At 39.3% G+C, this 12,645-nt stretch overlaps 2 protein-coding genes across 3 annotated transcripts; both read right to left on the bottom strand.

Annotated features, from left to right (window-relative positions):
- Positions 1 to 717: 717 nt before the first annotated feature.
- On the bottom strand, positions 718 to 5,083 carry LOC143459028 (beta-1,3-galactosyl-O-glycosyl-glycoprotein beta-1,6-N-acetylglucosaminyltransferase-like). Its single transcript, XM_076955979.1, has 8 exons — positions 3,632 to 5,083; positions 3,491 to 3,557; positions 3,238 to 3,408; positions 3,020 to 3,180; positions 2,118 to 2,342; positions 1,906 to 2,055; positions 1,680 to 1,840; positions 718 to 1,613 (listed from the first exon to the last, which is right to left on the bottom strand). Exons 1-8 carry the CDS (start codon positions 3,874 to 3,876, stop codon positions 1,222 to 1,224), a joined length of 1,572 nt encoding a protein of 523 aa, XP_076812094.1. The 5' UTR covers positions 3,877 to 5,083; the 3' UTR covers positions 718 to 1,221.
- Positions 5,084 to 6,839: 1,756 nt separating this feature from the next.
- On the bottom strand, positions 6,840 to 12,589 carry LOC143459025 (ADP-ribosylation factor-like protein 8A). Of its 2 annotated transcripts, XM_076955976.1 has the most exons (6): positions 10,617 to 12,589; positions 9,619 to 10,160; positions 8,624 to 8,724; positions 8,200 to 8,560; positions 7,498 to 7,679; positions 6,840 to 7,418 (listed from the first exon to the last, which is right to left on the bottom strand). In XM_076955976.1, the coding sequence occupies exons 2-6, from the start codon at positions 9,683 to 9,685 to the stop codon at positions 7,239 to 7,241; spliced, it is 891 nt and encodes a 296-aa protein (XP_076812091.1). In that variant the 5' UTR covers positions 9,686 to 10,160; positions 10,617 to 12,589; the 3' UTR covers positions 6,840 to 7,238. The 2 variants fall into 2 exon arrangements, with proteins under 2 accessions (XP_076812091.1, XP_076812090.1); XM_076955975.1 differs by having other exon boundaries at positions 9,619 to 12,589.
- Positions 12,590 to 12,645: the final 56 nt, after the last annotated feature.

The following is a 12,645-nucleotide window of genomic DNA, read 5'->3' as shown; positions in this document are numbered from 1 at the left end:
GTAAACAAACGAGTGCTTTAATTTCTTTAAGGCTTAAAGTAATCTATGGTTGTACAAACAAACCATCTAGCTTGGGATATATTATAAACAGAAAATAAAATCTCATTTGACTAACGCAAGTATTAAAACGGGGTTTCATCCAGTTTTAGGAAATAAGGGACGATTTATTTTTTATCAAAACTAATTGCAAATATCGAGAAGAATTGTACTGTTTATCTTTTGTCATTAAGTGTGCGGAACGAAAGTTCCGATACTAACCATTGTAGTTATAGCACAATAAAACACACGCTTAAGAACAATTAACGAGTAGGAAAAAGTGGCAAAGCCCATGGGCTTAAAAGATGCAAGAAAGTAGTAATAGAATTGTGCTATAAGATGGCAGGTTAGCACGGCCACCAAACCCATTGTTTGTACGAAGTCAATAAGAAAGATGCTGCATATATTTTATACTTTTGTATATTTTAAGCTAAACCGAGCAAGTAGGCTATACAGGACAATTTCAATTTAACAATAGTCAAATTGGAAAAGATATTCGACTACATTCTTTCTTATAACAAATCCTTTATAAGGAACCGTAAAGACCTTTTTTTCGGAAAGATAAACCACCCTGGAGTGGACCAAAGTTATCCCCCAACTTCACTCCTTCGATAAACGAGATTTTATGTAAGTCATTAAAGTGCGGCCGTGGAAGCCGTGGCTCGCATGAACACCGGCATCCTTGGTACAACAACTTAAACTTTATTGGTAAGAAATAACTAACTATTGCAATACACAGTTTGTAAAATGCCATAAGCTGCACAAATATGCTGCAAGTGCTTTAAAGAAAATGAACAGTTGAAAGCATTGGTGGAAAAGCACTTGATACGTTCCTAAACTAAAAACATTTAACATGATTGTAAAGTCAGAAACAATTTGGCAAAGCACAACAATAGAACCAAAGCGTTTTAGTTCAATTCAGGAATATCAACGAAAATTTCATAGCATTCGGATCACGGAACGTACGGAACAGGGTTAAACTAAAAGACAAATACGCAACAATGTAGAAAGATTGCACGTCGCATAAATTCCGGAAGCAAAATAAGCCGAAATTTACAAATGGCGCCATATAGCGGTCTCCGCCAGGCCGACCTAAATCAATAAAATCCATCTGACATTAAACTTAAGCACTGCTCGTCATGCTACACTTACTTTATAGCGATATAACGTCATCGCCGCATTGCATCATAAATAACCCATAGATAAATAACGCCTCGTTTGTGACAAAGTCCTGTTTCGAAGCCAAACATCAAGACACTCTATTGCGTAAGGATCTACGTCATAATCAAATTTATTCGCAAACAGATGATGTTGTTCTAACAACCAGGGGAGGTCTCCGACCCCGTATACACAGACACCCCTGCTGTAGTGCCCGGTGCATCGGGGGTAGACGCTGGTGTCGAGGCCGCCCCACTTCACAAGACGAGTGATCGACTGGAGCTCGTTGAGGTCGTACTTGGCGTGTGGAGGGTGGCTGCCAGGAACCCGGGGGAAGTTCCTCTGCAGAGTGGCCCACACGTGCTCATCGGGAGAGTAAGTGTCCTTGCTCCACTCGAAGAATGCCTCCACAGTCTTATCTGAGAAATAATCGACGTCACAATAGATTGGTCAACCAATTTTGTGACAAAACCACATAACGTCACCTTTTAAAATGAACTCAACCGCTTGTCGTTTCATGACGTAATAAGCACTTCCTACAAAAATAGGGGTATCTAGAGGGTTCGGTGCTTTTGTGACGTCTGTCTGTTCCATTGTGACGTATTCATGCTTCGGGTTTTCCGGAAGTCGAAAATGAAACTTGAACCTTAAAAGCGTTGCAGTTAGCAAGGGAAGCAAAGAACAAAGGTTGCAAGGTTGGGAAAGTCCCACCTGTTCATCTTATGGCCGGGCGGGGTGATCGTCTCCATGTTGTTGAACCCATGCAGGGTTTTCAGGCTTCGAGTGATCTCTAAGTTCGTCTTCAGCGGGAAGTCCTGGCCGCACAGGTTGATGACGTATTTCCACGGAACCTCGTGCTTCCTGAAAGGTGAAGGTGAAGGTCAAACTTGAAACCAGCACTTGAACTCAAAAAAGGTTCAAACCTGGCCACAAGGTCTTTGAGACAATTCAGGTCCGCCTCTACCCTGCTCCAGTGAGAATAGTGGACTTCCGTCAGCTGTGACGCAACAAACACGTTGCTGAAACAATCAGACAGCTTCCGAATCGATTGTAAAAATTCTGGCGGCGATTTCTTGTCAACGTGGACGCAATAAATATTCTGTGGCTGGTAGATGGCGCGCAAGAGTCGTTCAAACATGGAAAACTTCCTGAAATAAATTAAACGAGAAACTGATTCGTGACGTGTCAAGGCGTGGACAGCAACGAAATTTTACGAGAGAAAGTCGCAAAACCGAATCAAATAATATTGAAAGAAGCCACGGAGTTTAATAAATTTTAGCAAGCCACGAACGCTAGCGCCAAAATAATAGAAATCATATGTCTAACTCATGCCCTTGTTTGATATATTCCGGCAAAATACCAGAAGCAGGATGAATTAAGTTAGAAAATAACAAAGTAAACTTCCTTTGATGTTAAAAAGCAAATTGACAGGTTATTTTCAAACAACAAATGTCAGGCCAGGAGACAGAAAAATGGAATCAACGAAAATTAATTCGACTGGAAAGAGTGGAAATTAAGACTTAAAGAAACTAAATCTACCAAAACTTTTTATTCTTTGTTTTTTAATTTACGTTTCTCCATTCTTGAATTTATGCTCTATTTCCAATATTTCAAGTTTGTAAATTTCGCTTTTTCTTGTTCGGAATATTTTTGTAGCTCAAATATCGTTTCAGCACGGACCAAACTTCTTTAATTTTTTTCTCAAAAATTTCCAGTTAAGTAAATTTAATGCAATGGTGTTCTATACGCTTCCCTCATGTTCAATGTTTTAAGTATTTGGTAAACTGGGAGTTTATACCAATGACGTAATACCCAGCGACATCACCTGTGTACAGTGATGACGTAAGCAAGGGGGTAGGCCCTTTCTTCAGCGGTAAAGGTCAATGTGAAGTACTTTCGATTCTTCAAGAAATCTTCACAATTTTCTGCCAAACTGCTCAACTCGTCGTCAAACTTTTTCAACCTTTCCCGCTCTTTTTCGTATGTCTGAACAATATTATGACGTCACAACAGAATCAACCGCGACGGAATTGAAGAACAAACCTTTGTTTTAAATTCGAGGCCGAGAAGCTTCGATTGGTCTAGAGCGCCCTCATCGCCGCGCAAGATTGCACCACAATCGCTAGGTGGCAGCAAAGGAGCATCATTGAAGTAAAAGCGACCCAGAAGGTCAAAATCGACATCTGATAACGTGAGATTCGATCTGCCTGATACCTGCAATAATTATAAGATTTCTACCTCCTGCCATTTTGTAGTGTGAGTAAGTAGAGAACCTTCCGGTCCCTGGATCAAATACCTCCTGGAGGGCTGAGCCCCCTCCCACAGTGACGTCATGATCACCCTCGCTGCTCAGTCCGCCAAATCTTAAAAGAAACCATCCCGTAAATTAGCTAATTTATAGGTCATAATTAAGCAGAATTACGTCATAAAACCGTACATCATCTTATGTGCGTTAAAAGCTTCGAAGACATCGCGATAATCTTTGACCAGATGATCGCGATTCACGATCGCCGTTGGTCGATCCACGACGCGAAGTAGGATTACTGCCACCAACCACAAGAAGGCAACAATGTAGAATGCCGTCGTTAGGTGGCGCCATCGCCGCCGAGAAGAACAGAACAAGCAGTCTCCTACCGACGTATCGTGGTAACCATGACTACCATTGTCTGAAAGCGCTGTCATTGCTGCAAAAATACTTCTGTGAGGTCATAAACTCATGGCTAGTTTGATTTAAGTTTTAGTCTCTAGTACGCCTTGCGGCAGCAGGAGATCTGCAACACAACACAACAGAGCCATCATCTTGTCTATTATTTTCTCTGTCCTACGTCATACATCGCTTTGCTCCACGAGAAGAGAAAGTCCACCACGTAACAGGCAAAGCTTTAACTTGGAGGTCACTGCCTATTTCGCTTCTGAAGTTTTAATAGCGCCAAACATGTGGTGTGGCGTCTAATCGCTGCGCTGAAAACTCACAATAGGCGCAAATACAAAATACGACGTGTTACTTGTATATCAAAGCTTTGTGAGTTCACAAACAAACATCGCCAATAACAACAAAGCAAAGACTTCCCATGGACAAAAACAACATTTCCGAAAACTGTCAGAGCTGAACCGAACACTTCGCTCACACATCCGGGTTTCCGCGTATTCTAAGAATTACCTTGCCACGTAACAATCGTTTGGTCTTATGACGTGACATTCAAGTCGCATACCAAGTGCACTTGGACACGAGCTTCTTGAACTTAAGGCGACTGCTGCTGTGACCTTCATTGACACGTAGGCTATATGACGTCAGACTGCTGGTTTTTTCGAGCCTGAAACCAGTCATCGCTTTAGCGTCCATCGTAAATAATTAATTTACTACTACGTGACAAAAATTACTGTCCTAGCATGATGACGTCACACCAAACAGTCACTATGCACGTCTTAACGACAGGGTAACCTTGCAAGCCGGAAGGATTTCTTCACGTTTTATTTCAATAATTGACGCTAAATGCATCGGTCATGCTTCGGTAAGTGCAAGCTTCGCCTTGCCTGCGGCCTTTACACGAATTGATGCAATATAGTTTATGACGTCAGAATCAAATCAACAATTGTTTTAATAATGAAAGGTCTTCAACCAAAAAATGACTTAACTTTGACTCAACTTGACGCTCTCCTACTAGAACAAAGTTAACCGCCCTGCGACACACTTGTTGTGTACTTAAGCTATTTATTGTCATTTTAATCAAACCATGGTACTTTATACTATATTGCTATCTTGCATGTTTTAAGCCTTTGGGCTTTGCCACTTTTTCCTGCTCATTAACTGTTCGTGAATAAAATAGACCGCTCCTTCTTGTTAAACCTAAACCAAGCAAATGAATGAATTCAACGGATGTTTACTGCCTGTCGTAGCCTTCTATTTGATCACAATGGAACGAGAGCCCGATTTATCGTGAGTGTGCGTTGTTGTACAGTGCGCATTAGCACACGCGCGCGCCACACCTCACGGAGCACATTCACGTTGATGTTGGCGCATGCGCATCGCAGTGCTGGAAACACTTTCAAAAAACTAAGATAATTAATTCACGTTGGAAACATCTGGCGAGTAAGTTCCTGTTTCCACCAAACAAATTTGACGCACGACACGCGCAGGAATTAAGATAAGCCGGGAAGTCTTCACTGCGCTTCATAAACAATTTTTATTTCAAAAACGACGCTGTTACTGAAAGTTTTCACCGAAACTGATTTGTAGAAATGAGTTGCCACCGTAGCTTGAATAACTTACCACCAAGTAATCTGGCACTTCCATGCTCGACAGAGCTTGAAATATGTTTTCACGTAGGAGGCGGTTGCACCTGGTTTAAAAGGTCGCACAGTCTGAAAGTTATTTCTACATCGTATGAGTTAGAGATAGTGGCCAGTTCGTAATCTGCATCAGTAACTGCCCCGTCTGTAGAGCTATTGTAATAAACCAGGGATGTCCAACCTGCGGCCCGCGGGCCACAGTGCGGCCCACCTGAGATTTTTGTGCGGCCCGCTAGTCATTTTCACTCCAAGTAGTATTTTGAACTTTGAATCTTAACCTAATTAAAATGTACCAGTCAGCTCTTTATGTATCCATTTTTCTTGAAATTTAATAGGTTATGCGGCCCAATGAATTATTTCAAGTGACAATGCGTCCCACAATAATAAAAGGTTGGACATCTCTGTAATAAACTCTCTTTCCGGAATGTCTTCAGTTTTTGTGTAATGTCTCTCGTTGCGCTATAGATCTACAGCAAAACTCTCGCATTTTCCGATCGACTTCACAATTATACTTGACTAGATCAGGGGTGTCAAACTCAATCGCACCAAGGGCCAAAACTCAAAACTTATGTAACGCCGCGGGCCGTAAGGATAAAACTTGATTGAACGTTTCGTGACACGAGTACACGAATTGGAACAGGCAGCGAAACAACAAAAAATTTTTGATGTTTTTGACTGGGCTATTTATAAATTTTCTTCTATTACATCATTATGTTTCGTTCATCTCCTTGCAAAAGCATTAAAGAATTAACAAACAATACAAAAAAAGCAGCCCAGATTACAAGCATTAGAATAAATCGATTTATTCTATCGTATGATGGGGCAACTGCTGTGCTGCTGTATTGTGCGATTTGTTATAATCTTGTTTCTTGCTTTAAAAAAGTAAGTTATAGCTTACTGTACAATGATCTCGTGGGCTGGAAATAGTTCAATGTATAAAAGAGCATTGCCGGCCAAGTTTTATTGTATAGCGGGCCGGATGTTGCCCGTGCATAGTTTGACACATATGTTTTAGATCATCAACTAGATTACTAGAGAACTTACTGTATATGCAAATAAGAAAATACATTTCATTCCACCATGTTTTTGCAGGATACTGGAGCCAAAAAATACAAAATTCAATGCTCATTTCGGGCTGAATTAGAAGTTTTAGACCTTTCAAAGATTTGGCCCCCATCTAATATCTGTTAGTGAAATCCAGGTATAGAATGAACAGTTCTATAAAAATTCTAGAATCTAGAAACTGTTATTCTACAGAGACTGATACCACATATGGGGAATCCCCCTCCCGCTCACAGTTTAATATTGTTGAGTTTACCGCCTGAATAAACACTAGGCCACTCGGGCACGATGAGTTCTGAAACGAAACAATGTATTTTACCACCGATAAAATGCAACATAAATTGAACTCGGTTGAAAGCATCAGTCTACGCCACGGTATTTAATAGAAGTTTATCCTGTAGCTATAATGTCAGTAGCAGGGGCAGCTTTGATAAGCGCATAGTACAAAGAAAGCTACAGGCTTGGCAACATATTTTAAACACTGTTAGGAAATCGTAAACAAACATTATATGATTGTTCGTTACCATGGCAACCGCCTTAAAGCTTGTATAATCTCTGATGCAAGATCATAAATTGAAAACTATTTTTTCACGTCTTAATAGATCGACTCCACAATGACGTGAAAAAGTTCAACAGTGACGTAAAAATCCTTCTTTGTTCTTAAGTTTTTTAACTTGATGACATCACAGTCTTCAAAGTTCTTGCAACATAGTTAAGATAACGTCCATTATGACATCACCATCAGATGAGCCATTGCTTCTCGGAGTGCAAATCATATTGAGCAGCGTGATGTTCGACAAACCTTTCTTCGCGATGTCGGTCAAGTCTCTTGCTGTGAAAATCTCATTTGCTTTCAGGGCGCCAGAGATATCCTGAAAAAAATTCATTACATAAATAATGACGCATATATGCTCTGTAGCGCCACCACACACTCAAGGTCGAAGTTCGTACCTGTTTGCTTGAAATTAACAGACATGCAATGCCCTCTAGTAGTGACTCATCAAGTAGTTTCTTCAACTCAACCCTCGATTCTTTAAATCTTGAAGCATTGGAACCGTCAACCACATAGATCAATAGACTTGTATCGTTGGTGAAATTTTTCCAATATTCCCTCGTCCCCGATCCTCCGCCCACTAAAAGCGACATCTTATAATTTAATGATGGAAAGCTGATAAAATTTAGGCAAATTCATACTCACTTGCTTTCATTCAATTTAAAAAATATTCGTTTATTTGCAAATTATTTCTTACTCTGACAAGTTGCAAGGTACAAATTAATATTTTCAATACTTATTTATTATTACATCACAAGTCAGCATGACCTGAAGTAACCTTAACTTTACACGCACAGTAGCCGACTCACGTCTTGGTTAGAGCAAAAAACAATGAGTTGAAGTTATTAATACCAGGTCAAACGCTCAACCTTCATTAAAGTGATGGGCAAAGTTGTAAAACAAGTTGAACTCAAATGAAATATTGTCAAAATTTCGCAACTTTAAACGTGATTTGAAAATGACAGCCAAATAAACACATGATGCCGGTAACTTCAGGTCAAAATGAGTCCAAACCTCTGCGAGAATCGAAGCAAACATTGTCAAGATTTTAAAATAATTTACATAAAAGTTGAATAAAAAGGAAACTTGCCACAAAATACCTTCCATGATGCTCACAACAATTCCACTCTTCTCAATTTGAATCGCGTTGAAACCCTTGGTGGGCTTGTAGTCCTCCTGCACAGGTTGGTGGGCAAGCAAGTTGAGCATGCTCGTCTTTCCGCACTCAGATAATCCCAACACCAGAACCTTCATCGGCTTAACGGGTAATCTCGAAGCAGTCACTTGGTCAGTTGTGGTTGACTCCTCATTGTTACAAATGACATCATCATTGTCATGGCAACCGACTTGAGCTTCCACATAATCACCGATGTCTGACCTTGATGCCGTGGCAGCGCTGGTCACTGTCACATATGTTGAGTCGGAAACACTGTGACAAGCGCCATCGTCGTCTATATTGATCTGTGGTGTAACAATGAGACTGCCGTGATACTGGAAGAAGTTATGATGAAAGCAGCAACCAACCTCGCTTTCCGATATGATTGAATCAACGTCACCGATTCCTTCATCTGCGTCTTCGACAGATGTGCGTCGCCGCCGATAGATAAAGTAACCAACAACCGCTCCTGTGACAAATACTGAAAATGTTTTGAGGTTGCACCGATAATTTTGATTACATGTCAGGAAAGTGCTTTTTTTCGCTAATTTTTAACAGCATGAGATATCTTTTGAACGTCTAACTGCAACACATTCAAGTGTGTACGATAAAAACCGATGCATTTCATCTGGAAACGTTTTCACTGTTGCAGCGTACATAACTCAAGTATGCCCTGCTTGTAAAAAATAAACTGTGAACGGATACATGATCCATCACCTTTTAAAGAGGCTGATTACAAACACTTCTTAATTGACAAAATTGTCGATTTCATGCGCTGGCTAATGATGTACAAACCTGCAACACCTGTATATTAATCTATCCGGTGTTCTACTTCAGAACACAACTATAAATCGTTTGCGCCAGCTATACTAGCCCATCTTCCTCGTAGCGTGACCAGCACAACTTTGTGCATTGGTTTCGAGCCAGTTCATGCTCATGCTGACATTACTCCTATATTCACTTATTAATGTCATTTTATTTATTGCCAATTTAAGCACAATACGGCTTCACTTTTGTTTCTTTTAACTTTCAAGTCCTGTTGTGTTTGTTGAAACTCTATCTCTATCAACATTGACTAGAAGGATAAACGTCATTTTTAGGTAATTGTGGCCTATTGTGCAGGTGTGAGACATTTTAGAGTTGATAATAGCTAATGTTGTGCAGATGACTCGAGTACAAAGTGAAAGTACTAAATTCATGCAAAACAGGAATCTATAAGAATTGGTGTAAATGCAGTTTGGCTTCAGTGATTAAAAAATAAAGCAACAACGTACTCACTACTCAGCAACCATTGATATTTAAATTAAACTCGCAACAATGAGACAATCAACATCTTATTAAAGCTGAAATATTATTCACTTACCAAGTGTTATTCCGGCAGCTGCACTAGCTATTAATGTGCTTGTTTTTACATTTAAAGTTGGAGCCATTTCACATTAAAATCAAAATAACCCCTTTTGGAAGCTAAGAAACAAATTCTTCATAAGTTTAAGTGGAAACACTTCTAGGATGGCAAAAGTAAAATGATATTTGCACCTAACACAGCTAGGATAACCTGTAAAAAGATTTCACAGTGAATAGTTTGTGCAACCCGTTAGTTAAGGCATATACAATAGAATTCGCTTCATAAATCCACCTCCGTCCAATTTTGGATTTAATAAGCGGTGGATTTATTATCCGTCACAATAGAAGTTAGTGCACTATACAAAAATAAGCACAAATATTTTAATATAGTACATTGCACAATATTTATTTATCAACGGACAATATAAAAAACTGATCCAGCGTGGTCTGTATGAGTGGAAAGGTCACTCTAAGATGGTTTTCTATTTGTCTCTTCATAGACTTAAACAGATCCATGCTTTTGATGCAGTTTGAGATGATGACAAGGCAGCACAAGATGACCTTCAATATGACAGCACAGTCAAATGGGAAAATACTGCATTGTTATGCAACACTAGTGTAACCCGCTAATACTGTAGTGTTACACAACACGAGATTGATAACACAACATTGAACTGTAATCCCAGTTTGCAAACATTCGATTCATTATGATTGACATACTGCATTGATTGGCATAGCCTACATTACATTTTGAACAGAGTGAGATTACGTTAAATTTTATTCACAAAAATTATAATGAAACGCATTTATAAAGCGAATTTGGGATTTATTAATCGGCTATTTTTCAATGTAAAAAATTCCGTCCCAATGCAAATTGGATTCTACTGTATCAACAAATTTGACGATTGCATGGAATATTAGCTTCATCAGCACTAGCCTAGTCAGCAATTATGAAAAAAATTGAAAAAACATATAAAAATCAATTGTTGTTAGCTCACCACTAGAAATTGCTTTTACCTGCACATTGCATTAACTGATTGAGTTTTAAACTTAAGATTGAGAAAAGTGGGTTCTACAACTACAGAGAGTACTGCACTAAATATGCTTAAGTACTCCATGACTCCAGGTGGAATGTCAGTGCAGTCGTGTCCTCACTTCGGACAACTTCTTTTCACTCTCACCACCTTGAACACTGAGTGGCGCTTTTGCCTAAAACTTACATAGGTTATGATAGGAAGCTTCTCATAATAATTTTTAAGAGAAAAAATTACTAGAAAATCAAAACGCCATTGACGATGTCGCATGAAGAAAATGTAACATATGGGAAACGAAAACGTCGTGACGCTTCATGAAGATGTTTCTCGGTGGGTTATCTGTAGCGACTCGTGTACTGCTACTGCTCTGAAAGACCATGCAATGCATTGATATATACATGCCAAGCTCCTTTGTTCTTCTGAGGAGTGAGTTACAGTGACATCTTTTTTCGGTGTAGTTAGCTGATGCAAAGCGAGTCCAATGTCAATGCCAACTCCATCCATTTCAATCTCTTCAGATATTCTGTCGAAACAGCGTCTTGTCTCCACTTAAAATCTTGGCAACAGCTGTGTCTGTCACTTGTTTTACTGTTCATTTTTTTTCAAATGAGAAATTATAGTCTAGCTCGACTGAGTGTATCATATAATTGCAATAATAACAATTATTTAGCTCACTAAAAAGCAACGATACAAAACACGTTGATGTTGTTGAAGGAACAGCGCAACTGTTTTCTGACGTTTTGCTTTATTGCAAAAGTTCTGCAAAGCTTCCAAATTCAAAAAAAGTGTCGGTAAAACATCCAGCACCACCTAAAAACTATCGTTTGAAGTGTAATCGTTTTAAAGTATGTTATATAGAGAATGACATCACGCTTTCTAAGTATTCTGTAAAAATCCTTACTGTACGAGTTGTAAAACCTCTTTTATAAATTTAAGTTTTAGTCGACCTCAAGGAAAATTTATACGATCTAGTGCAAAAGTACACAACCACAGGGTATGGTGCATTGTATACCTACTATGCTGGACCCCAGCTACTCAAATTGTGACGTCATTTGGTTGTGGACCTGTATGGAAAGAAAGCACTGTGATTCAAAAATGAATCAAAGTGGGTCGACATTTTTCATTGTGTTGTACTGTATTGTTTATTTTTCGCCATTAACTGTGCAGAGCGAAAGTTCCGATGCTAACCGTTGTAGTTATAGCACAATAAAACACAAGCTCACGAACAGTTGAGGAGCAAGAAAAAAGTGGTAAAGCCCAAGGGCTTAAAGCATGCAAGATATGAGCAATAATGCATTGTTAAGTATAGGCCTAGGCGATCGAAAAAAATTTGCTACCTATAGACAGTAACTCAGAAAGGGTCTATTACCAAACAGAGACATCTGGTGCACATTCCCATATGCCGTTGCACACTTTTTGTTGCCTGCTGGTGCACACCAGACTTTGAAAATTACGCTGTCTGGAAGACAAAAAACTAAACGTTTTTTGCAAAGAAAAACTCTAACCAAGCCTACGCACCCAGGTCAAACTTCAACTTCATTTGATTCACTGCGACTTAAATCTACGTTCTAACCCAAATCTAACTTCGATTAAAGCCGAAATATGCAATATTAACTTTACGCATGCCCATTCTCCTAAACTAACCACCAATTTTTAACAGCCTGAAAACGTGCTGCGTAACCAACTTACGAGTAGGTTAAGACGAAATTAGTAATTTCTCTTGTTTGTGTACTCCCTTGCCATACCCTTACCAATTTGCAATTAAAAGCAAAACTACGTAGCTAACTATTGTCACAGCACAATAGAAACCAATTTCCTACCAGACATCAACAAACGAAAAGCGGAAAAATTAAAGAGCTTAAACGTACGAAACATTATGGCGATAATGCCAGTTGCATATAACCACTTAGGTTATCCGGTTAAATTCGCGCCTGTAACGGCCCCATAAGCAATTTGCGACCAAAAACTTCTATTCTCTCTCAAGCTTTACATCTGATAAAAGGAGCTTTTGT

Source organism: Clavelina lepadiformis, chromosome 5 (genome assembly GCF_947623445.1).
Source record: "Clavelina lepadiformis chromosome 5, kaClaLepa1.1, whole genome shotgun sequence".
NCBI lineage: Eukaryota > Metazoa > Chordata > Ascidiacea > Aplousobranchia > Clavelinidae > Clavelina > Clavelina lepadiformis.
The sequence above is the reverse complement of the archived record's forward strand: the minus strand, read 5'-3'. Positions and strand labels throughout refer to the sequence as shown.